Consider the following 25,059-nt stretch of genomic DNA (forward strand, 5'->3'; position numbering starts at 1 on the left):
GGGGTGCAGGGCAGAAGGCTGGGTGTGTGTTGGGGTGGGGGGGTTCACGGCAGAGGGATGGGGCTGTGGGGGTGCAGGGCAGAGGGATGGGTGTGTGTTGGGGTGGGGAGGTGCAGGGCAGAAGGCTGGGGTGCTCGGCTCGTGGGGGTGCTCCCAGCCCCCTGCCCTGAGCGGCTCATGGCAGGGGGCTGGGAGGGATATGACCTGTTCCACCCCCTTCCCCCAGGCCCATCCCTACCTCTCTCTGCCTCCTCTACGGAGCAGGGAGCACGCTGCGCTCGGCTCGGCTCTGCTCCTCTGGGAGGAGGAGGGGCCGGAATGCACCACGTTGTGCGAAGAAGCGGGGGAGGAGGGAAGCTTGGCTGCTGCAGGACCAAGCTTCTGCCTCCTGCCCCCGCAGGGGAGAGCAGTGGGCGGGAGGGCTGAGTGGAGCGGGGGGCCGGGACCCCCTCCCCACCGCTCTCCCCTGCGGGGGCAGGAGGCAGAAGCTTGATCCTGTAGCAGCCAAGCTTCCCCCTCCCCCGTTTCTTCCCACAGCATGGTGCATTCCAGCCCCTCCGCCCCTCCTCCTCCTCCTCTCAGTGGGCAGCAGCGTGCCACTCAGAATCAGCTCACGTGCCGACCCCTGCTCTATCCTTTCTGCTTTAAAGTCCCTCTTAAGGACCCATTTTTGCTGTGCTGCTTATAGTGAATCAAGGTGACGTATATAAATAGCTTATTCTTCTTCTTTCCCTCAACTCTGCCTACTTGTTTGTTCTTAGAATGTGTGCTCCTAAGAGCACAGACCATCTTTACGTGTTTGGAAAGCACCTAGCACATTCTGGGCACTACTATAAGTAAATAATATATACAATAATTATACTCCTAAATAAAAGTCCATGAAATGCTATTCCTTCACAAGTATGATTAGTAATTTTCATATCCAAATGTCTTGCTAGTGTTTATTTTTCACACATTTAAATATGTGTCAAGCATGTTACATGCCAAGTTTCTGTCAAGAGCAAATTAGTACATCCAAGTTTTAAACTTCAAAAATATGGTGTTTAATAAATAGAAGAGCCGAATCGTTCAATAAAGTGACATCATCTTACAAAAATCAAAGCCCCTAAAAAGTAAATAGAAAAAGTGTTCCAACTGTATGGAATTTAAAAAATGCTTGAATACATTTTATTTATTATAGAGTGACCTTAATGCACACTAAGTCCCAAAACACTAACTCTCTGGGTAAACATAATCTCAAGAGATTTAAAGGGGACACTCAACTTGAAATCAAGTCAGCTACAAAAAAAAAAAAAAAAAAAAAAAAAAAAAAAAGATAGTTCCAGGTAATACAGCTAATTCTGAGTCCCTCTGCCACTTTTTGTTGTTTTGTAATCATGTATCCCTAATTTTAAAAAATGTTCTCTCCCCATTATGAAAAATTCACACAAAACAGGAAAATGACTAGCTACACAGGAGAACTGGTGAACAGACTTTTGCTGTCAGATTTGCAAAGTAAAGAAACTGAAAATAGAGAAACTTTTTCTCGCTAACCTTTCATTTATAGCAATCTTAGCTGAAACTTGTAAAAGAAAGAGTAAAACAAATTAATACACAAACATGTTTAAGAAATTATTTAAAGGGAGATCTCTTAAAGAAAAGACAGGAGAGGCAGGGACAGTTATACAGATAAAATTGGGTGTGCAAATAATTTTTCTCTATCCTGTCAAAACATTAGTCAGGGGATGAAAACAGAGGGAAGTCCTAGACTGTAGTAGTGGAACAAGTAGGCAGGGAAGGAAATGAATTAAGTCAGTCATATAGGATGTATCACATCCAGGGAGAGTTCTGAAATCCAGGAGGGCATTTAGGAATGGGTTTTAGAAAAGGAGAGGATGCTAAAGAAGGTGATGAGATAGGGGAGTAAAATGGCTCCACTTCCTGGAATGAGAAAATATTAGTCATACTATTTAAAATATTAAAGCAGTTAGGAAGACTGCCACAGATAAAATGACAATATTTGAGATAAGAAGTGAATAACTGGGTCAGACCAAGGGTCCATCTAGCCCAGTATCCTGTGGCAGGTGCCAAATGTTTCAGAGGGAATGAACAGAACAGGACAAGTATTGAGTGAGTTATCCCCTGTTGTCCACTTCCAGATTGTGGCAGTGAGAAGCTTAGGGACACCCAGAGCATGGGGCTGTGCCCCTAACCATCCTGCCTAATAGTCATTCATGGACTTTTTATTTTTAACCCAATTATACATTTGGCCATCACAACATCCCCTGGCAATGAGTTCCACAGGCTGACAGCATTGGGTGAAGAAGTACTTCCTTTTGTTTGTTTTAAACCTGCTGCCTATTAAATTCATCCACAACCCCTGGTTATCGTGTCATGTGACGGGGCTAAATAACACTTCCCTCTTTACTTTCTCCACATCATTCATGATTTTATATACTTCTATCATACCTCCTCCCCTCTTAGACATCTCTTTTAGAAGCTAAACAGTCCCAGTCTTTCTAATCTCTCCTCAGATGGAAGCTGTTCCATACTCCTAATCATTTTTCTTGCCCTTCTCTGTACCTTTTCCAATTTTCACCCTTTTTTTTTTTTGAGATGGGATGATCAGAACTTCATGCAGTATTCAAGGGATAGGCATACTATGGATTTATATAGTGACCTTATAATATTTTCTGTCATGTTATCTATCCCTTTCTTAATGGTTCCCAACATTCTGTTAGCTTTTTTGACTGCTGCTGCATATTGAGCAGATGTTTTCAGAGAACTATCCAAGATGTCTCCAAGATCTCTTTCATGAGAGATAACCACTAATTTACATCCCATCATTGTATATGTATAAATTGTGATTATTTTTTTCTAATGTGCTTTATTTTGAATTCATCAATATTGACTTTCATCGGCATTTTGTTGCCCGGTCACCCAGTTTTGTGAAATCCCTTTGTAACTCTTCACAGTCAGCTTTAGACTTAACTATCGAGTAATTTTGTATCGTCTGCAAACTTTGCCACCTCACTCTTTACTCCTTTTCCAGATCATTTATGAATATGTTGAACAGCACTGGTCCTAGTACAAATTCTTGGGAGGAGCCCACTATTTACCTCTCTCTCTCTTGTAAATGTTGACCATTTATTCCTATCCTTTGTTTTCTGTCTTTTAACCAGTTACTGTTCGATGAGAGCACCTTCCTTCTTATCGCATGACTGCTTACTCTGCTTAAGAGCCTTTGATGAGAGTCATCAAATACTTTCTAAAAGTCCAAGTACACTGTATCCACTGGATCACCCTAGTCCACATGTTTCTTGACATCTTCAAAGAATTCTAATATATTGATGAGACGTGTTCCCTTTACAAAAATCGTGTTGATTCTTCCAACATATGAGGTTCATCTATGTGTCTGATAATTCCATTCTTTACTATAGTTTCAACCAATTTGCCTGGTACTGAAGTTAGGCTTCCCAGCCTGTAATTGGCAGGATCGCCTCTGGAGCCTTTTTTAAAAATGGGTGTGACATTAGCTATCTGCCAGTCAGCTGGTAATACAGAGGCTGATTAAAGCAATAGGTTATATACCACAGTTAGTATGGTGACATATTACTGTTTAATCTATCAATTTGTTCCAAAACCTCCTCTACTGACATCTCAATCTGGGACAGTTCCTCTAATTTGTCAGAGAGAATGGCTCAGGTATGGGAATGGCCCTCACATCCTCTGCAGTGAAGACAGAAGCAAAGATTTCATTTAGCTTCACCGCAGTGGCCTTTCTTTGAGTGCTCCTTTAACACCTCGATTGTTCAGTGGCTCCACTGATTGTTTGGAAGGCTTCCTGCTTCTGATGTACTTAAGAACAATTTTGCTGTTAGTTTCTGTTTCATTAGTTGCGCTTTAAAGTCTTCTTTGGCCTATTTAATTATACTTTTACACTTGACTTGCCAGAGATTATGCTCCTATTTTCCGCATAAGGATTTGACTTCCAATTTTTTAAGGATGCCTTTTTGCTTCTACCCGCCTCTTTTACTTTGGTGTTTAGCCATGGTGCATTTATTTGGTCCTCTTACTGTTTGTTTGTTTGTTTTAATTTGGAGTATACATTTAGTTTGAGCCTGTATTATGGTGTTTTTAAAGAGTTTCCATGCAGCTTGTAGGCATTTAACAGTTGTTATAAGACTGTTCCTTTTAACTTCCATTTAACTAGCTTCCTTATTTTTGTATACTACCCCTTTTTGAAGTTAAATGCATCAGGGGTGCATTTCTTTGGTGTTTCCCTTTCTGCAGTGATGTGAAATTTAATTACATTATGGTCGCTATGATCGAGCGGTTTCAGCTATATTTACCTCTTGGATCAGATCCTCGGCTCTGCGCTTTGGACTAGATGAAGAATTGCCTCTCCCCTTGTGGGTTCCAGGACTAGCTACTCCAAGAATTAGTCATTTATGGTGTCTAAAATAATGGGCCTACTGCTGCCATCCCCGACCTCAAGAGGGGGAAGGGAGGACCTCTGCTGACACATTTTGTGTCCACAAGGTAAAGGGGGCTGTGCTGCCATTGCTGGGGGGAAGAAGGTTGCCCCCTGCTGCATGGCTGCCCCTACCATGCTGAGCTGGAAGGGGACAGGGACAAGGCCCTGGGGTTGGAGCCCTGTGCCCTTTCTCTGGCCCTGAGTTCTGGTTTTGCATCTTGATGTATTTTTCAATTTTTGATTCTCTGGTACTTGGCAAGTATGCTGATTTGATTGAGATGGCACCACAAGCTATGTATTCTTTTCTGTCTGGTGATTAGCAGTGGAAATCCAGGCAGTACTACTCTGTAGATATCGTTGCTTGTATTCCTGTATTGGTTTGCAAAACTACAGGTGTATGGTTTTGCTTCGGGGGTTTACTCAGTTGTTTAAGCTGGTCCAAGAGTTCACTTTCATATAGAAGAATGGTTTACATTACAAAGTCCAATAATTTTAGCAACATTTTTATTGGAGGGTTTTTATTAGGAGACCATGGAGAAGAATAACCTCAGTTTCCAAGAAAGGGCTCAAGATTAGAGTAAATACAATCAAGAAGACACTGTGCAGTGAACATAAGTGGTATGCCTTTTCCCGTTAAGCTTGAATCTGGCGTGCTTTGCTTCACATTTTAGCACTAATATGGCAATTCTTCACTCATAATTCCAGAGATTCCTTAATATGTGTTCAATTCTGTAATTGCATATTGTCACTGGGAAATAGTTATAATCATGAGACCAACTTAAAAGCCCTAGTTAAGAGAAAAATTATCTTTGATTTAATTCTGTTTAAAAATGGAAAATAGGTATTCTACAGATGGTATGACACAGGAATGAAAATATTTTGAGTGAAGGCAAAAAATCAATGCAGACACTAGGTGGCACACTTGCTCAATACATATAAAATGTCTACCACTTTACTGTTGATCAAAACATATATAACCATGTACAATTCAGAACTACCCAATATATTTCTCCAAAATAATTATTTCATTTTCCAGAAAATAGGCAGTAATAAAAAGGGAAGTGCCAAACAAAAAGAAATGCCAGTAAATCAAAAAATGATTTAAAAGAAAAACAAGCATAATTATAGAGAATTACAGCCCCCCAGGATTTGTTTGGTTGTCATTCTCTTGAGAATTTTGGCTTTATGTAGAAGTGAATTTTGCAATACTTCTGTCACTGTGCCATTACAGAGCAGTACTATCTGTGTGAATTTGTTTATAACCAGTGTATTTAGTGCATTACACGTGTTACTGTTTCTAATACAACAGTAAACATGCAACATATTTATCATAGAAATTCAATTTAAAGAGTTAATTACAAAATGTTTTTGTTTGCCAGAAGTTTGTTATACAATTTTTAGTAACTTTTTCTTTGGTGAAACTATGCCAGAGGATTCTAATACCTCGAGTTTGTCATTTTTGAAACTCTAGTGACATTTTTTGGAGTTCCTTGATTTGCGTGCACAGTATAAGAAGTCAACTTTTCAGCAATGTCCAAATGGGATTTTATTAATTTATAGGATTAACACTTTGCCCTAAACTGTCAAATTTAGATACTTATAGCAATCAAGATGGTAACAAATATTTGCATATAAAGAAGGTGGGAATTCTGAGAAAACAGGTTTTTACGTCTTACTGAAGGCTACCAGTAATTTTTGAAACAAGGAATCCTCTCAAAAAATTCCAGTTCTCGAAAAACAGAGGCAGAAAGAGGAAAATTAAAACTGGAAGAGAAAAGTGGTTTCCAGTAACTGGTAAGTGAATAGCCTATTTATGGAAGTTTGCCACAGCAGATTAATGATTTTTCATTTAATGTATTCTATACACTTACACCTATTTAAAGATCACCATTTTATCCCCTTTTAATACATTCTGCTATCATAAAGCACTGCAAAAGAGCCATATCTCCTTCATCTTAACATGCCCTCCCCCTCAGCCTAGTGTAGCAAAAGCTCAGGCCAAACTGAAGTCTGGTATCTACAAAGCAGTACAGGCTCACTCAGTTACCGGATTGGCTGACATATGAGGCAGACCTGTTGAAAGTCTCCAGGTAAAAATAAAAAGGGTAAAAAGTAAGGATGATGTCATGGGTCTAAGACAGACCACCTAACAAGGAAGAATAGGTGGATGAGGCTTTTTTTTTTTAAATAACTAACAAAAATCATCCAAAGCACAGGACATGGTGGTGATGGGGGACTTCAACTACCCAGATATCTGTTGGGGAAATAATGCAGTCTTCAAGTACGTAAAAGATTGTTATAAATAGGAGAGTGATAAATTGTTCTCCTTATCCAGTGAGAATAGGACAAGAAGTAATAGGCTTAAATTGCAGCAAGGAAGATTTAGGTTAGACGTTAGGAAAAACTCACTAACTATAAGGGTAGCTAAGCACTGGAACAAATTACAAAGGGAGGTGTGGAATCTCTGTCACTGGAGATTTTTAAGGACAGGTTTGACAAACACATGTCAGAGATCAGAGGGGTAGCCTTGTTAGTCTGGATCTGTAAAAAGCAACAGAGAGTCCTGTGGCACCTTTAAGACTAACAGATGTATTGGAGCATAAGCTTTCGTGGGTGAATACCCACTTCGTCAGACGCATGTAATGGAAATTTCCAGAGGCAGGTATAAATATGCAGGCAAGAATCAGTCTGGAGATAACGAGGTTAGTTCAATCAGGGAGGGTGAGGTCCTCTGCTAGCAGTTGAGGTGTGAACACCAAGGGAGGAGAAACTGCTTTTGTAGTTGGCTAGCCATTCAGAGTCTTTATTTAATCCTGATCTGATGGTGTCAAATTTGCAAATGAACTGAAGCTCAGCAGTTTCTCTTTGGAGTCATGTCAGAGACTGTCTCTAGATAATACTTAGCCCTGCCTCACTACAGGGGACTATCTAGATGACCTATCAAGGTCCCTTCTAGTCCTACATTTCCATGATTTTATAGTTACCTTTTTATTAATAACATATTGTAGGATCATTTACATAATTTTACATTTAGTGCTGGATAAGAACATTTTATTTTATGAAGTTCTTTCTATGCTTTTGAGTTTTGAAATATTGCTGATTATTTTGCTCGGAGTTGTGCTGTTAAATGTTGGATAGCTAAGTATTAAGCAGAATGTCCAAAAAAATAGGAAGAGCTATTACTAAAGGACTTTAAGATGCTCATTTTGAAAAGTCATATTTAAATTAAATGACCAATTATTCTGAATAGTTTGAGAAGGCCAGATTTTTTGTTTTATCACACAGAATTGACAAATACAGATTAGAATGTTTTATAATTATTTGTTATAACTTCTTCATGGAACACTGAAGCGTATATTCAAAATGAGCTTTATTTTAGTGGTCCCTTCTCTAGTCATCATCTATTCAGAAATAATATCTATGACATCTCATAATTAAATCACACAATGGGTAAGTGGAAAGAATTTGGGTAGAAATGCTTCCGTTAAATACAACTAGAGTCAAGATAACAATCATGTTTATCTTAGTAAACCCGAATAGAAAACCATTCTCTCCGCTACCATCTTTCTTCCATACTCTGAACAGAAATGAACAATATTAATTCACCCTAAGAAATAGTATGTATTTGTAAATTAAAAACAATACACACAAAAGCTTCCTGTGATGAATACCACTTATAATCCAAGTGCTTTGTGTGTGAAATTTTTTTAATTGATTTACTTAGAGTGAAAGCCTCTAGAAGCAAGGACCTTTTCTCCTCTATGATCTGAACAATACACACTGCAAAACTCCAACAAATAAAAATAATTTACTTTATAAAAAAATATACAATCTTTTCACTGGAATTTTATGCAATGGAATTACACAATTTGTACATAATTGTGTAGTTAGTGCAATATAATTTTGATGGTAAAAGATCAGTCACTTTTGTTTAAATCATGGAACAAATGAGTCACTTCTCAAAATGACGTTACACAACACTTTTCTCTCCACTATAATAATACTGGATGGATGTTTTCTTTCCAGTCAAATGCATTAAAACAGTGCTTGGCTGGAAAATATATTCATGATTAAAGTTCTGAACCTAAATTGAGCTTTGTGTGGATGCAAGCGTCTGCACATAGAGAGTTCACTGCAGGACAATATGTCCAGCAGCACAATATTCCTGAACAACATTAAGAGGTATACTGACAAAGAAGCCACTTCCTACATGTGGATTTTCTCTAGAAATCTCCAGAAGTCCTGAGTCCCATCACATAAAGTCACTGTTTTAGAAGATTGTATTACTTTAAGTAAACAAAGCTTTTTTCCTTCCAACCTTTATACTTCCAGATAATTATCATATATGGTAGGCAAATAATATTTTGTGAGATTCTAAAGGCAAGTGATTATTACATCTAACCTTAATTCACTAATACACTTTACTGCTATTCAGATTATGCAAACAGATTATATTTAAGAAAGTTTATTCCCCAGTAAAGTCAGGCCAGATTTTAATGCAATTATTTTACTGAACAGACTGTATACAATCTGACAATAACCTAGATTAGTGAGACAGACCAATTGGCTCAGAAAAAAAAATTGAACATGTTATAATTTGCTTTTTTTCATTTGAGGAGAGCAAAGCAACTTGACATTTAAAGTTTTTTTTGTTTTTTTTTGTTTTTTCAAATTGGGTGACATCTCATTAATAAATGATCTCAATAACAAGAGCATATGCAGTTAAGCTAGATAATTAGGATCCAGCCCATTTAATTTATATAAGAAGACTGTAAAACACTAGTCATATGTCTTCATACAGATTTCTATAAACAAAATATACAGAATTATATACATTATATAGTAAATATTTCTAAAGTTCCCTGTGCAAAAATTCTGAGATGTATATGTGTTACAAGAATAAGCGGATCACTAAATATGGATAGGGAAAATACATCATCAATTCTCATACGTTTTCCATTTAAATTGTTCAGCAATACATAAACTTTAGTTTAGATTATTGTTTTTTCTAATGAAGATTAACATTAGGTGCAACTAAATGTAGAGATCACATGTGGTTTGTGGAGATTATATTTTCCATTTCTTAGTTTTATAATGTGAATCAACTTTATAAAATTCTAAACAGCATTAATTTAAAGGGTTTTTAAAATTATTTGAATTGTGGAAGCATCAGCAATAAGTTAATTTCTTTGTTCACATACAGTCCTTTCCACAGCAGTTTGCAAACTGAGGGCTGATCTGCTGAACACTTATACTCCTTTACTTATTCTGACCCTGATTCAGGAAAGAATTGAAATATGTGCTTAAATTATCCTTATTCAAGAAGGCTGTTAAGCATATGCTTACGTGCTCTTCCTGAATAGGGAGGCTCTCCTGAATCAGGGTACTGAGAAGTTCTGTTGAGCAAAATGGTTACTCATACATGCGTTTGCAGGATTAGGCTTCAAGATGACTTACAAGTAGTTTCGAGCACTGCACCTGCCCCTAGGTCCCCATCATCTTCTGTGGTTTTACCATCAAACGTTCCTGTATTTTTCTGTCCCCACTCCTGTGTGGTAGACTCATGCTGACAGCAAGCCAAAATGTCTGATTATGCAACGGGAACAGTGAAACAACTGTCAAAATGTACAATGTAAACTGACAAAAATGGAGGGAAAACTCTTTGTTTTTAGCTACAGTAATATCAGTTGTTGCTTGTAACACTAGTAGGTAAAAAAATTCCATGCAGGAATGTCAATTTTAATCTTATTTTAAATCTTAATAAGCTGTACCCTCTGCATAGTAACAACCTGAATGGCAGAATTTACTCCCTACCTCCTCATTTCTACTTAATCATGTGAATTTCTTTATTCAAATATCCTACAAAATATTCTGAAAATAGAGACAATGTGAATCGAGGTTCTGAACAGGCTAATTCCTTACATCTGATCAAGTGTCTACACACATTACTTTAAAAAGCACTATCAAATAAAAATCCAAACATTTTAAACAGCATTGGAATAGATTAGAAGGTGGCAACCAACTGTAAGAGGGAGAAATATGATCCTGATATAAAAAACCGTTGCTTTAACATTGACTGCTTCCATCTCCCCGCTTCACTTCTCATAATTCCCAATTCCGGGTGGAAAGGAAGTCCTTAGTGTCTCTTACAAATGGAGCTGTAAGTATTGGCACATTTCTGATCCCACCCCAACCATCATCACTCTGAGCATCATTGACTAGATTGGAATACATTCTGAATAACTAAATAAATTTCCTAACTGAAAAAGGAATTGCTATTAAACGTTCTCTGCCTCCCACCTTTACACCCAATACTCTAAGCCACTGGTCCCGAAACTGTGTGGTGCACCCCCCTAGGACTAGAGGGCTAGATGAAATCAGGGCAGAGCTGGGCTGGGGGCGGAGTGGAGGAACGTTCATGGGGGAATGCAGCAGGGCCTGGGCCAGCCCCCACAGGGGGCAGAGGGAGGGAGCAACACCCAGCCCCGCTCCGCCCCAGCCACAGTTCCATTCCGCCGCCTGCTCTGCTCCCAGCCCAGCTCCGACCCCAGCTGCAGCTCCGCTCCATCCCCAGCTACACTCTGCTCCCAGCCCAGCCTCAGCCACAGCTCCACTCCACCCCCAGCCTGGCTCCAACCCAGCTCTGGCCCCCGCCACAGCTCCACTCCACCCCCAGCCCGGACCCAGACACAGCTCCACTCCACTCCCATCCCCAGTTCTGACCCCAGCTCGGTCTTCAGCCCAAGCTCCCCTGCTGAGCCAACTGTGCAGTAAAGGAGTGGGGGTGTGGACAGATTCCATTACTGGTAAGGGGTGCCATGACAGGAAAAGTTTGGGCACCACTGCTCTAAGATGAGTGTATTGCTCACAATTCCCACCAGTTCAGTAATGGATTGTGAATCTATCTTTTGTACATGCTGATCCAGAATATGGCCAACAGAGCACTTCATTCACAGTTTAACTTCTGCTTTAGGGAGCTCAGATAGTCTCAGTCCAGATATAAGGATGAAAATGGTTAAAGGCTTGAGGAGAAACCGAAAAGAATGGGATGGTTCAGTTTAGAGAGATGATGAATAAGAGGAAACATACAAAATGTCCCTATTTAGCTTCTCACATAATGCAAGAACAAAGGGAATCAGAAACTGAAAGGTAGCAGTTAAAATGGATAAAAGAAAACACCTTTTCTCCTAAAAAAATGTCAATAATTAACCTACAGAACTCACTGGTACAAAGCATCATTGAGTGTAGAAGCTTAGAAAGATTAGAAAAAGAAGAAGATGTAGATAAGCTAACATCCACGATTACGTTAGATAGGTTGCATAATTTAAAAAAAAATTATAACATAACCTTCATGCGTCAGGGCATAAGCCAACCACTGGCAGAATGAAACATCTATTATGGCACGTAATACCCTTTTTTTTTTTACTATGGGGTGAAGCATGTTTTACTGGCTTTTACAAAAGCTATTATTCAGTTTTTTACTTGTTTTGACCTGAATTTCAGACTGCTCAAATATATGAAAATACTGATTAAGTTAAGAAAAATCCAATACTTTACATTAGGTAGATGTGTTTATGTTAATGAATTAGTCTAAGTGTAAATATAAGGCTGTCCGTTAAAATAAGACAATGTATTGGAAGATACATACAGATGTGCATGTGTACATCAGTGCTTCAGTCCTTAAAAAAAAATAAAAAGAGTGCCAGAACTCCATGGACCCAGCTCTCTGCTCCCAGCTCACTAACCTGGGCATCAACTTAACCACCATCTCTCCTTTCAGAATGAGCTGGAAGTGGAAGAGGTGAAGGAGGCGAGCATGTCATTTCTTCACACTGCCTCCTCCACCTCTTGTGGGCCTACTCCAGAAAAAGAGATGGCAGCTCAGTTACCTTGGCCGCCCACATTACCAGGCTGCCATCTCTCCTTCTGGAGCAGGGACCAGGATCCAGAAGAAGTCTTATTTTTCTCTATTTGTTCCTTTTCTTTTGTCTTCCATATATTAACCCTAATATTTACCCAGAAAACTGTGACGTTAATTTTCTTGCACTGATTTTCACCTTTATTAAGTTCATATATTTCTTGGGAAATTTTAAACAAAATAAAAACAAAAATGTAGGGCCTTGGTTACTGGCCACTCTCAGGGACAGGTTTCTGCTCTAGATATCAATGGTCTAATCGGGTATAGTAATTCCTGTATTTTTACCTTCCTATAGATGCACATTAGTTATTTCACACAGTTAATAAGGTTTTTTTTTTTAAGTTGATAATTAACAAGTGCTTTATATTATCTTCTTTATGTTACATATACTGCCATCTTGCCCTTAGTAACAGCTAATTCAACATCACCACCATTTATACTGTAATGCTTAGGGGGTCCAATCAATCATGGATCAAGAAATCATTGTGCTAGGCACTGTACAAAGACACAACAAAAAGCCAGCCACTGCCTGACATGTTGTTTTAATTATTACATACATACTTTAGCAGTTGCTTGATTTTGTAAAACATTAGGCTTATATATAAGTTCTGAAAAGTTAAAATGAGTGTTGGTAAACAGTAGGAATTAACTATGATAAATCATTACAGTGAAATGTAGCCATATAAATTTCAATGTGAAACTTACTTTGTGGACTTCACTAAGTGGCAAAAAAGACCCTTTTTTTCAATTGCGTAAGTTCGACTGATTTTAGCTTAACACTCATGGAGACACAGCTTAACACCTTTATAATCACACTAGCTGCTTGTGTCATAACCTAGGGCTTGTCTACACTTAAAATGCTGCATCAGCTTCTCCTGTAGGCGTAGGTAATCCTGAGAGAAAAATTCTCCCATCGACCTAGTGCTGTCTACACTGGGGGTTAGATCGGTTTAGCTGCATCATTCAAGGGTGTCGTTTTTTCACATCCCTGAGCAATGTAGTTATACCTACCTAATTTCCTAGTGTAGACCAGGTCCTAGGTTCCGTGCTACACACATGGTAAGGGAGGTTTTTCAATCATTTTTCAAACTGAGCTTAATGAATTGAAAAAAAAAAAAAAAACCAACCATCTGTAAGGAGTGGGAAAGGTAGAGGTGTGAAGGTCATGAAGTACATTATTTATGCTTTGTCAATAGTTTCACAATTATATCTAATTAAGTGGGAAGCAGCTCCACTTCAACATCTAAATAAATATTAAATGTAATAAACCAATTATCATGACCAGATATTTTTTCTCCCTCATGCATGGTCACTGTTCAAAGGAGTGTTAAAATAGGTTAACACGAATAAAAAAAGAAAAGATGGACAGTAGGAGTTGATTCTCCTTGTTCCAAGGACAATTCTTTTTTTAAGATGTACAGCAGCTCTATGTCCACAGAAAGCATTCTTCACATAATAAAATCAACAAAACCATCACAAGATGGGCAAGGCATCTGGTGAATCAACTTTAAAAATGTATGGAGAAGGAAATATATGGTTTGTATTTGTTTGCCACAACAGGTTCACAGATTCAGTTTAAGACACTGTCTCCACTTCACAGGATTTTCTTCAAGGTTTATCCAACAGGATAGAAGTTAAAGATCAAATCACTGAGGCCAAGAATTGAGTCGACATGCATCAGAAATTACAATCTGTACTGAAAGGGCTCTGAGATAAAGTTGAAGATTAGCAAAATCAAAGTAGGAGGAATAACTACTGAATTACCAGCATCTCCAAAAGCACGGTAAAGGGAAACAATTAAGTCTTAAAACTAAGAGATTACAGAATAGTGAAATTGGCCATGTGGTGTGAGATACTGAATGCATCACAGAGCACAGTCTCTTAAACTTACATAATAGTAACATTCAAGGTCAACAGTGACAAAGTTTCTTAGATTCTACATGAAGAGAAATAACTATGAAAAATACGGAATGTGAGAGAGACAGACTTTGGGTAAATTGGAGAGGCTGTAAAATCATATTTCTGCACTTTGAAGGGCAAAGATGACATCAACTGCTGGGGGGGGAAGGACAGGTCAAACAAGTTCTGTTTTCTTTTATACTCTAAGGGTTTGTCTACATGGTGTGGAAATACACACTACGAGGGTATGATTTCTAAAGAGTACTAATGAGTTGTGCATTAACTGGTCTGTGTAGACCCTGCTGGTGTGCACTAAAGGTTGCCTAGGGCACTTTAACACACAACCAAGGATCTCAAAATGCTCTGCAAACATTAATTAAACTTAGCCTCACCCTCATGAGGCTTAGCCACATTTTTCAGATTAGGAAACTGAGGAAGAGTAAGATTAAGTGATTTGGCAAACATCTGTCACAGCTTGAAACAAAAAACAAATCTCCCAATTTTAGTCTTTTGCCTTTGCCACAAATCCATCTTTCCCTCAGATAATCTATTTTTTCACGATGGTGTTCAGGATTTACAGTTATAATAGTCACCAGAGGGAGTGTGGAGAGCAGAATGAAAAATCTGATTCAGACTCCTCCCTGGGATTAGGAGCCACTACTCCTATGTCCTTTCATTGTTTGATTCTTTAAGCCTTAGCACAGTAAAGCATTCAAAACTAGGGTGAAATTTTAAAAAAATAAGATGATTTCAAGAGCATATGAGTCAGAAATTGAACTTTCCTTCAAGCTGCAGAAACTTTTATCTTCTTCCTATGCAAAAAGGCTCTTTGGTTTATTCATGTGGCCTCATATCCTGGCCTTGTCATTCCTACAGGATGAACTGAATTATCCCCTTTGTCCTGAATGATTCTTAAAGTTCTTCCTAACTGCTGGAACAGGAAAGGGAAGCATTCCTTGGATTGGAGCTCGAAATTTTGGCAACAGGTTCTGCAGGTCAAAAAACAATCCCAACATGAAGATTCTGGTATGGATAAAAACTTCTAACGATCATAAGAATTCATAGCTTAACCCCATCAAAGGTTAGCTGGACAATATAGGGGTGGTATTTGTAAGCAAAGCACAATGGGACTCCAAAGCAGATTGCTTTAAGAAAAACTAGTCAAGCTATGTAATAAACAATGGATATGGCTAGTCTGAGATAAGGGGTGTGTATGTGTGTGTGTGGGGGGGGGTTGTTATTTTGGGTACAGGTCTGTCGCATCTTACACGCATTTAACATGCGCGATTTCAGCTTTACGCGGTCGGCAAAAACAAAAACAAAAAAGAGAGAAAAATTACAATTTTAATACTGTACCTGTAGTGCAGGCGATTCCGCCCGCCACTGAACTCAATGTAATTTTGTCTATATGCGGTTTTCGCTTTACGCGCTAACCATGTAAGATGAGATAGACCTGTATAGCATTTGGGAGATGAACCATAGTTCATACACAACCTAAGGGTCGCAGACACCAAACAGCCCCAAACCTGACAGGTGAGAGACCAAAGGACTGTATTCTAGAAAAAAAAAATTATACCTTTGACTGTATTTATGGACATTTTCTCAAGTTCTCTGTTAATCCTGTTATGCAGTATTGTATTATAATGAAAAATCCAATAAAAGCCTTTAATTAGAAACATGTAGGAAAGCAAATCTTGAAGGATCGGAGTATGGTGGAGAATGATAAGAGAATACAGTAATGATTAATAGTAGCTCTGCTTTCAAGGAAATGACCTACAGGTTTTTTTCTTTGCCAGTAAAAAAAAACTAAAATTTCTGTTTATTAAAAAGCATCCAGTAATGGTTGCTTTTTTGTTAGTTTGTTTTTGGTGGGGGGGTTTTGAGAACAGAAGCACTGAAAAGTATATTGTTAGAAAGCACAGTCTAAAGCATGTTAAAGCATAAATAAAATTGTGCAAAATGGAACATATAGAGGTTCAAATTATAAATGATAAATATATAATAATATTACATAATGTTTTTGAGACATACCAAAATTTTGTAAACTACTGTTTTTATCCCCTCTGCCATGGCTGTTAGAGGAATCCATTACACTAACTGTGAAAATCACATTTTCATAAACACACACACACACACACACACACTTTAATCAATGTATTACCTTTTTAATAATATAGCAGGTAATATCAAATTGATTACTTTTGCAAAGTATCCTTTAGAACTTATCTCAAGTACCAAAGTATCACTACTTCTTCTATTACCAAGTACTGTGACGAACCAAGTTAAAATAATCTGTACAATGCAACTTTGACGTTTCTCACTTTAAAAAAATTAAAATATAACCAAGTGTATAAAATAAACCCAAGTGACACCCCTTGACACTGAAGACCTCTGTCTCCCCTCAAGACAGGAAGTAGAAAAGGTGTAATCTTCTTCTATGTTGTCTTAGAGAAACCATTGCTAGGGGGTAAAAGTCATTTATTCTTTATGGCTATTCACTGAAACTGCCAAGCAGGATGACAAATCGTGCCAACTGTGGTGGGTTAGGTGACACAAATTGATCATTTCACATAGGCCAGAGAACATCTGTCAAAATATAAAAATTTCTGCCTGTTACCTACTTGTGGTGAATTTTACTTTATTTGACTTGGCAACCTACAGTTTAAAGGGAAAGCTTGATCTACCATTCTTTGAAGTACACAGTTACCAGCATTATTATTTTAGGTACTTCCTCAGAAGTCAAGTAAATCACATTTTTGAGACACAAAATTAAGTATCTAATAATCAGAGAAAACAGTTTTTACAACTATATTAGAAGGTTGTCATTATTTAAATACGGGGCTAATTCATCCTACTCTAAAGGTCCCAATTTTACAGATACTAAGCTAAATAATTATGAATATGACCTATATGATGACAATTAAGTAGTCATTTACCGTGTTTCTGATTGGAATCTTCTTTGGTTCTGGTGGCACATCCTGTGGAACAAATTTCACTGGTTCTTTAATCTGCCTCCTTGATCTCTTGGTCCCATCTGGTAAGGTTTCCATGGCAATATCTGCTTCCATGTCACTGCTGCCTGCCTGGTCACACTCTGAACACTGCCTGGAAGCGAAAGATTTTATATGGACAACAGCAACCACAAAGCAGAAATAAAATATTTTGGTAAAAATACAATACAAAAACAAAACAATTCCACAAAAATATAAGGTAATTTTCTCAAAATAACAGATATTCAAATAGCTTTTCTTGCCAGATACACGGCCTATTTTATTTATTTATTCATGTCATTTAAGTCATTTGGGATCTAAGGCTCATTGGAAGCACTCTTTCATATTTAGGAAAGGTATTTCTTCTACTATTTCACCATTTTTTAATCCTACCCCCATTGATCTGGAATCTATTCATTTTTTTAGCTGCTGCAGCCTCTAATCTCTGCCAATGACACACTGTGCGAAATTTGCTCTCTGTAGGCAGCTTTTTACTGACAGACTAGCAAGAAGGGTTTCCTCTGACAATCAATAGACCATTTTAAAGATGGTGGACAATTCAATTCACACTAGATACATTTTTTTTAAAGTCTAGAAGACATTAAAAGACAAATGAAGATGTATAGCCAGTGAAATGCATATTAGCAATTTTTTTTATATTCAGATGAAAAACCCCTTGTTGTATTTCCAAAACATTATAAATTCATGGTCAGAACTTCAAAAGTAAGCAATCGCTAATGTATGCCATTAACAAGCTTCATGAAAGAAAATTAACAAAATGTGAAGTCATCTTCATATGTTCTCATATGCAGAACAAAATAAGATATGTCATACCAAGATGTTAGGCCATAAATGCAGATGTTAACCTAACATATGGGAATGAAATTTCAGGTTTACCTGTTAATATCAGTGACATCAAATTAATTTTGAAGTCCTTTTTTGATTATAAAATACATTATTCTATGCATTTTACTGCAAATCTTACCTAAATCCTACCATCAGCAGCAATTTTTACATTTCCCAAAAACTGTATTTTAAATATTGGTTAATGAAATTATTATAAATTTCCTGAAATAGTATGCCAACTATTAAATAACAAAATTTAAATTTTAAATTAACATACAAACATTGATAATAATTTAAACGAAGTAGCAGAACTTGTTTCAGCAAGAAATAAAAATGTGTACTTTGTTATTCATTTATAAATATATTTTTATATGGTCTGAAGATAAGGAGGTGTGCTAACTTGCCGCCTATAAAAAACAGAATTTTTGCAACACAATTCCAGATTATAAAAAGTCAAATGAAATTTTCTTAAAAAAAATTAAATATTAAAAGCAAATGTTTAAAAACAAAATTTAACTATGGCATATTTACCGTAAATGATCTGGATGCTTTTTTTATCATGAGGAAAGGAAATGTTACAAAGTTGAGCCTAAAATAGGTTTAATAGAAACAGCTATGCTGCTATGAATTTCAATGCAAACAAAGGCATTATTAAGTAATGTAAGCAACTGAAAAACATCAGTGCTATTGTGTTTTGAAAAGAGAATGCTGAACAATAATATATTTAATTTAATTCAAATACCAGTGCTTTTTTAAGTCAACAAAGATGAATTACAGTAGATATGCCACACGTATTAAGACTCACAATGTAAAGAGACTCACATTACTCTTACTAAAACATACTATTAACAAAGGTTCCTGTTTAATTTGTGATTTACACCAGTTCCCGTAGTTGGCGCAGAAGAACAGGAGTAGCTGCTCCAATATAAAGCAAACTGCTCTGATATAAAGCAAACACATGTTTTCGTCGGCTTGGCATTTGTGTTTTCTAAAACTGGAAACATCCTGAGCATTAGTCTCAAATCATTTCTGGTCACACCGGAAGACACTCCAACAGACAGCACTGTCTACTTATTAGAGCACAGGTTGATGAGTCAGAAAAAATGTGATCTAATCCTACTTGGATAAAGACTAACTGTATGAGATAAATTGTATTTCAGTAATACATATGTATTACCAAGGAGTGTCGAAGCACAGACAAAGAAGTCGTCTTTATAAGACAGATTGAAAGAATGATCCAGCAGTTAGGCACTAACTAGGGACTCAAAAGACGTGGGTTCAATTCCCTGCTCCATCATAGATTTCTTGTGTAACTTTTAGTCTTGCTGGGTTTCAGTTCCCCATTTGTAAAATGGGAATAATATTACTTCTCTTCCTCACAGGGGCATTGTGGGGATAAATACACTAAAGATTGTCAGGCACTCAGATGCTATGGTAACAAGGGCCAAAAAGTACCTTAGATAGATTTATAAGAGACCAATTACCAAAAAAATGAGTCTTGTAATTTTTATATCTGTCAAGAACACTAAAGAGAACCTCTTGTAGTTGAGATTTTACATAAGAAACTTGCAAAAAATTTAGAGAGAACATCTGAGCTAACTCTGGAATTGGTGGCACAACTGCCACTGCAGTAAGAACTAGGAAAAATGCAAGTCACCCAACAAAAAAGTAGTGAAAGCATAGTCTGAAAAGTATGAAAGAAAAAAATTCAATGTGAGAAAATAGAAGCACAGTAAATTGGCTCTTAAATGCACTTAATTCCCTTGGCAGAAACATGGCCAATATGGCAAGGGAGAATACAGGACAGAGGTGGTCAGTCCAGACAGTGCAAGTGTGCCTGTTGAAGCAAAGAATCAAGAAGTTTGTCCAAGCGAAGGTAAATTACGCTTATTTCTTTGGATTTGTGATATGGAAGCTGTTCCATACCCCTAATCACTTTGTTTGCCATTCTAATGTATCTTTTTGGATATAGAGTAACCAGAACTGCACGCAATATTCTAGATGTGGGCATACCATGGATTTATCTAGTGGCATTATGACATTTTGTTTCTTGTTATCTATCCCTTTCCTAATGGTTCCTAACCTTCTGTTAGGTTTTTTTTTTTACTCCTGCTGCATATTTAGCAGATGTTTTCAAAGAACTACCCATGATGACTCCAAGAACTTTTTCTTGAGAGGTAACAGCTAATTTACACCCCATCACTGTATATGTATAAATTTGATTATTTTTTCCAACGTGCATTATTTTTTATCAATATTGACTTTTATCCACCATTTTGTTGCACAGTCACCCAGTTTTGTGAGATCTGTGTGTTACTCTTCGCATTCAGCTTTGGATCTAACTTGAGTAATTTTGTATCATTTGTAAACTTTGTGACCTCACTCTTTACCCCTTTTTCCAGATCATTTATGAACATGTTTAATAGCACTGGTCCTAGTACAAATTCTTGGGAGGACCCCACTATTTATCTCTCTCTATTGTGAATGCTGACTATTTATTCCTACCCTTTGTTTTCTATTTTTTAACCAGTTACTGTTCAATGAGAGGACCTTCCCTCTTATCCCATGACCGCTTACTGTACTTAAAAGCCTTTGGTTAGGGATCTTGTCACTTTCTGAAAGTCCAAGTATACTGTATATCCATCCACCTGATCACCCTTATCCTCGTGCTTGCTGACACTTCAAAGAATTCTAGTAGATTGGTGAGGCATGTGTTCCCTTTACAAAAGCCATATTGACTCTTCCAACATATTGTGCTTATCTATCTGTCTGATAATTCTGTTCTTTATTATAGTTTCAACCAATTTGCCTGATACTGAAGTTAAGCTTCCCAGCCTGTAATTGCCAGGATTGCCTCAGGAGCCTTCTTTAAAAATCAGCATTACACTATTAACTGCCAGTCATCTGATGGTACAGAGGCGGATTTAAGCAATAGGTTATATACTACAGTTAGCAGTTCTGCAATTTCATATCTGAGTTTCTTCAGAACTCTGGGATGAATACCATCTGGTCCTAGTGACTTATTACTGTTTAATTTATCAATGTGTTCCAAAACCTCCTCAACTGACACCTCAAATCTGGGACAGTTCCTCTGGTTTGTCACCTAAAAAAAAAAATGGATAAGGTGTGGGAATCTCCCTCACATCCTCTGCAGTGAAGACAAATGCAAAATAATTCATTTAGCTTCTCCACAACAGCCTTGTCTTCCTGGGTGCTCCTTTAGTTCCTTGATTGTCCAGTGGCCCCAATGATTGTTTGGCAGGCTTCCTGCTTCTCATTTACTTGAAAACAATTTTGCTGTTGTTTTTTGTCTATTTTATTAATTGTGCTTTGAAGTCTTCTTTGGCCTACCTAATTATACTTTTACACTTGACCTGCCAGAGTTTACGTTCTTTTCTCTTTTCCTCAGACAGATTTGATGTCCTACTTTTGAAGGATGCTTTTTTGCCTCTATTCGCCTCTTTAAGTCTGCTTTTTAGCCATGGTAGCATTTATTTGGTCTTCTTATTTTTTTTCTAAGGATTATTACTACATTTGACTGTATGCTTTCTTTCACAGATAGCACCACTCCCCCAACAGTGTGACCTACTCTTTCTTGTATATTTTGTACCATGTGTGACAGAACCCTTTGTGACACTTTCCTACTCTTTGTACCCTTTGTGACACTGTAATAATTTTTCTACAAGGTATCATTTAAAAACTCATAATTTGCTGGTCAGTATTGTCCTGGTAAAATATGTGTGCCAAATTGTATGTCAACTTATAAGATTCCAGTATATGGTGTTATTAACCCCACAACCCTGTCCAGACAGAAGTTGTCAATCAGGTATGTGCTTAACAAAGGAATGTGTGCTTGCCTTAATTTGCATTTAAGCATTAAACAGAGTCATCAAACAGGAAGGGAAGATAAACTAAGTTCAAACGGTTGAAAAAATAGAATATCCTTTCACACAGACTCCTTGGCTCCTGGTTTTCAGCTGGAAATATTTTTCAAGAGGGAGACTGAAATTATAAAAAGGAGGGACAAACACCGCAAGGCACCCCTCTCTCTCTTTCTGCCCATTGCATTCACTGCACCTGAAGAGACAAAGGAAGCAGCCATTGAACTCTGGGGAAGTGGTCCTGACCTAGAGTCTGGTCAGTAAGACTGCTGAAAGCACGTGATGAGAAAACTTTGCTTTGAAGCTAATGTAGTTTGTTAAGTTAGACACCAGTAAATGTTTTATCTTTATTTTTCTTGTAACTATTTCTGACTTTTATGCCTCATTACTTGTACTCACTTCAAATCTATATCTTTGTAGTTAATAAACTTATTTTATTGTTTTATCTAATCCAGTGTCTGGGTAACTCCATTTGGTAACAAGTTGTGTGCATATTACTCCATTACAGGAATATAGACTGAATATATTTGTACTGTCCAGGAGAGGGTGGGGCAGTACAGGATATACGTTTCTAGGGGAAAATTTGGGACTGGGTGTGTGTTGGGGTCACCGGCAGCATAACTAAGGCTAGTAAGAGCCAAGTTGTGGCTGGCTGGCTGAAGCACAAATAGACACAACTAGGAGCGCCTTACATGCTGGAGGCTGTGAGCAGTCTAGGCAGGAGGATACAGCAGCAAGGCATTTTTAAGGGCCCCCCGGGTCACAGGGTCGGGGGTGACACAGCCAGGGCTTTGGAACAGAGCCCGGAGCTGGAGCGTGGAGCAGCTCCGGAGCAGTGGAGCTGCAGGTTTTTGCCTGGAGCTGGAGCAGAGCCGGAGCACAGCTCCAAAGCCCTGGACACAGCTACTCATTAGTCTGGATTGTACCCGAGTATGTCACACCTTGGTATTATCATGTCCCGCTGATTATCATTGTTCCACCAAGTTTCTGTGATGCCTATTATATCAACATCCTCATTTAATACAAGGAATTCAAGTTCACTCATCTTAGTATTGAGCCTTTTAATATTTATATACAGGCCCTTATAAAATTTTGCTAATATTTAGTTGTCTGCCTTCATGTGATATAATTTAATGTAACTGAATTATTATTCACTTGAGTGTGTTTCTTCAGTGCCTACCAGTACTTTATCAACTTCTATTCCATCCTTTTGACTAGGATATAGAGTATTCCCCTTTAACAACTCCTCTCATTTGGTATCACAAGCCTCCTAGAAATCTTACAAAGAAAAATTAGTGAGATTTTGAAAGGCTAAAAGGAAGAGGATGTTTATATGGATGACATTTTAGTTTATTAGAAGTAAAAGTGGTTTCTCATGCTGGACTATGTAGAGGCCCCTATATGCAGAAGCGGGGAAAGAAAGATATCTATACAGAGAGCATTAACACCACGTGTGGAATCTACAGGGGACAAATTCACCGAAGGCATTCCTTTAATCGGAGAGGACGGCGGGTCCCCCATATTGAGTTTTTGCTGTGTTGTCACACACACACACACACACACTTATTTAAACTTTTTTAAACCATTTTTAACCTTTGTGAAAATGTAAGCTAAGGGCTCCATCCAATCCACAAAATCACTTCCACTGATGCTCATGGACAGAGACTCCAATGAAGACTAGTAGCAGATGCACAGGAAGTTGCAAGAAATCCCAAAGTAGGCAGTTATGGAATAATCCACCCTCTCAAAGTATCTTCCTAGCCCCCATTAGTTTGAGTCTGGCTTACACACTGATGTATGTGAGTTTATAGACTTTCCTAAATTATTGACTTTTTGTTTTTAATCCTATTTTACCCTAGATGTTCTTCTTATCCATATAAAATGTCCAGTCTATTTATTTCAATGCTGGTACACTCTTGGCCTCATAATATCTTTTGGCAATGAGTTCCAAAGACTAAAAAAATTGCACTTTGTATGAAGAAGTACTTCCTTTTATTATTTCTAAAGCTGATGCTTTTTCAATTTCACTGAATTTTTTTTTTTAATACGAGAAAAGGTGAAACCCCTTCCTCAGCAGGCATTAGGAAGCCATGGTAGGACTTGTCAGTCAGCCAGGAAAGAAATGTCTCAAAGAAGCCAGGTTGGACTTAAGGGGAGAGGGGCCTGTTGAGCATAAGTGTTTCTCCATCTCCCCCCCAAATAATTGTTATGGGTGTGAATTAGGGAGCTCCCACTTAATAAAAATGTCCTCTACTTTTGTCCAGTTATTTGCTAATACACAGGGAAAAACGGAGCCCCTCCTATCATTCCTGAATAAGAAAGCAGACTCAGTACTCTCCTGATCTAGGAGCATGAGGACCCCCTTACTGTCTACAAACACACTTCTTGACAACTGGGGTAGGAGAAATGCTGTTCCCCCATACTCAAAGATCATTATTGTTTTTATTTAAACGCTGTAATTTCCATCCCTGGAGGTGGGGAGGAGGAGAGAGAAGAAATTGAGAGAAAAGAGAGTTTCAGTGCATGGAAACTAGAGCCCATCCCCATAGCTCTAAAACATCTCGGTGTTTGTTTCTTATTAGCCTTGTGCAATGGAACTGTCAGATTTCTGAAGAGATTAGACTACTGAAAGTCACCAAATTCAGCTCAATGGAATTTACCCATTCAGGAAGAGAACATATTTTTGGCCATAGATAAGTGGTAATAATGTTATCGAATCTTTTAAAATTCTGCCACGGTATTTCACCTCAATGAACCGATTTGTCACAGATCTAACATTCTAGGAAACTTCCTGCAATTCATATTTCTTCAATTAATTTTGTACGACTTTATACGAAATCCCATATGAATAGTCAAAAGTACAGAATCATCGAATCATAGAAGATTAGGGTTGGAAGAGACCTCAAGAGGTCATCTAGTCCAACCCCCTGCTCAAGTCAGGACCAACCGCAACTAAATCATCCCAGTCAGGGCTTTGTCAAGCTGGCCTTAAAAACTTCTGAGAAGGGAGATTCCACCACCTCTCTAGGTAACTCATTCCAGTGCTTCACCACCCTCCTAGTGAAACAG

General features: G+C 37.9%; 1 protein-coding gene across 2 annotated transcripts in view; it reads right to left on the reverse strand.

Moving 5' to 3' along the window:
• Positions 1–25,059, reverse strand: part of PHF14 (PHD finger protein 14) — a 277,173-nt gene that overhangs the window by 172,148 nt on the left and 79,966 nt on the right. For both annotated transcript variants that reach the window (XM_024206092.3, XM_024206090.3), the window contains exon 14: positions 17,210–17,378. In XM_024206092.3, the coding sequence (XP_024061860.2) occupies positions 17,210–17,378 (169 nt within the window). The remainder of the gene's footprint in view (positions 1–17,209; positions 17,379–25,059) is intronic.

Source organism: Terrapene carolina, unplaced genomic scaffold, assembly GCF_002925995.2.
Source record: "Terrapene carolina triunguis isolate 2854851 unplaced genomic scaffold, T_m_triunguis-2.0 Scaffold84, whole genome shotgun sequence".
NCBI lineage: Eukaryota > Metazoa > Chordata > Testudines > Emydidae > Terrapene > Terrapene triunguis.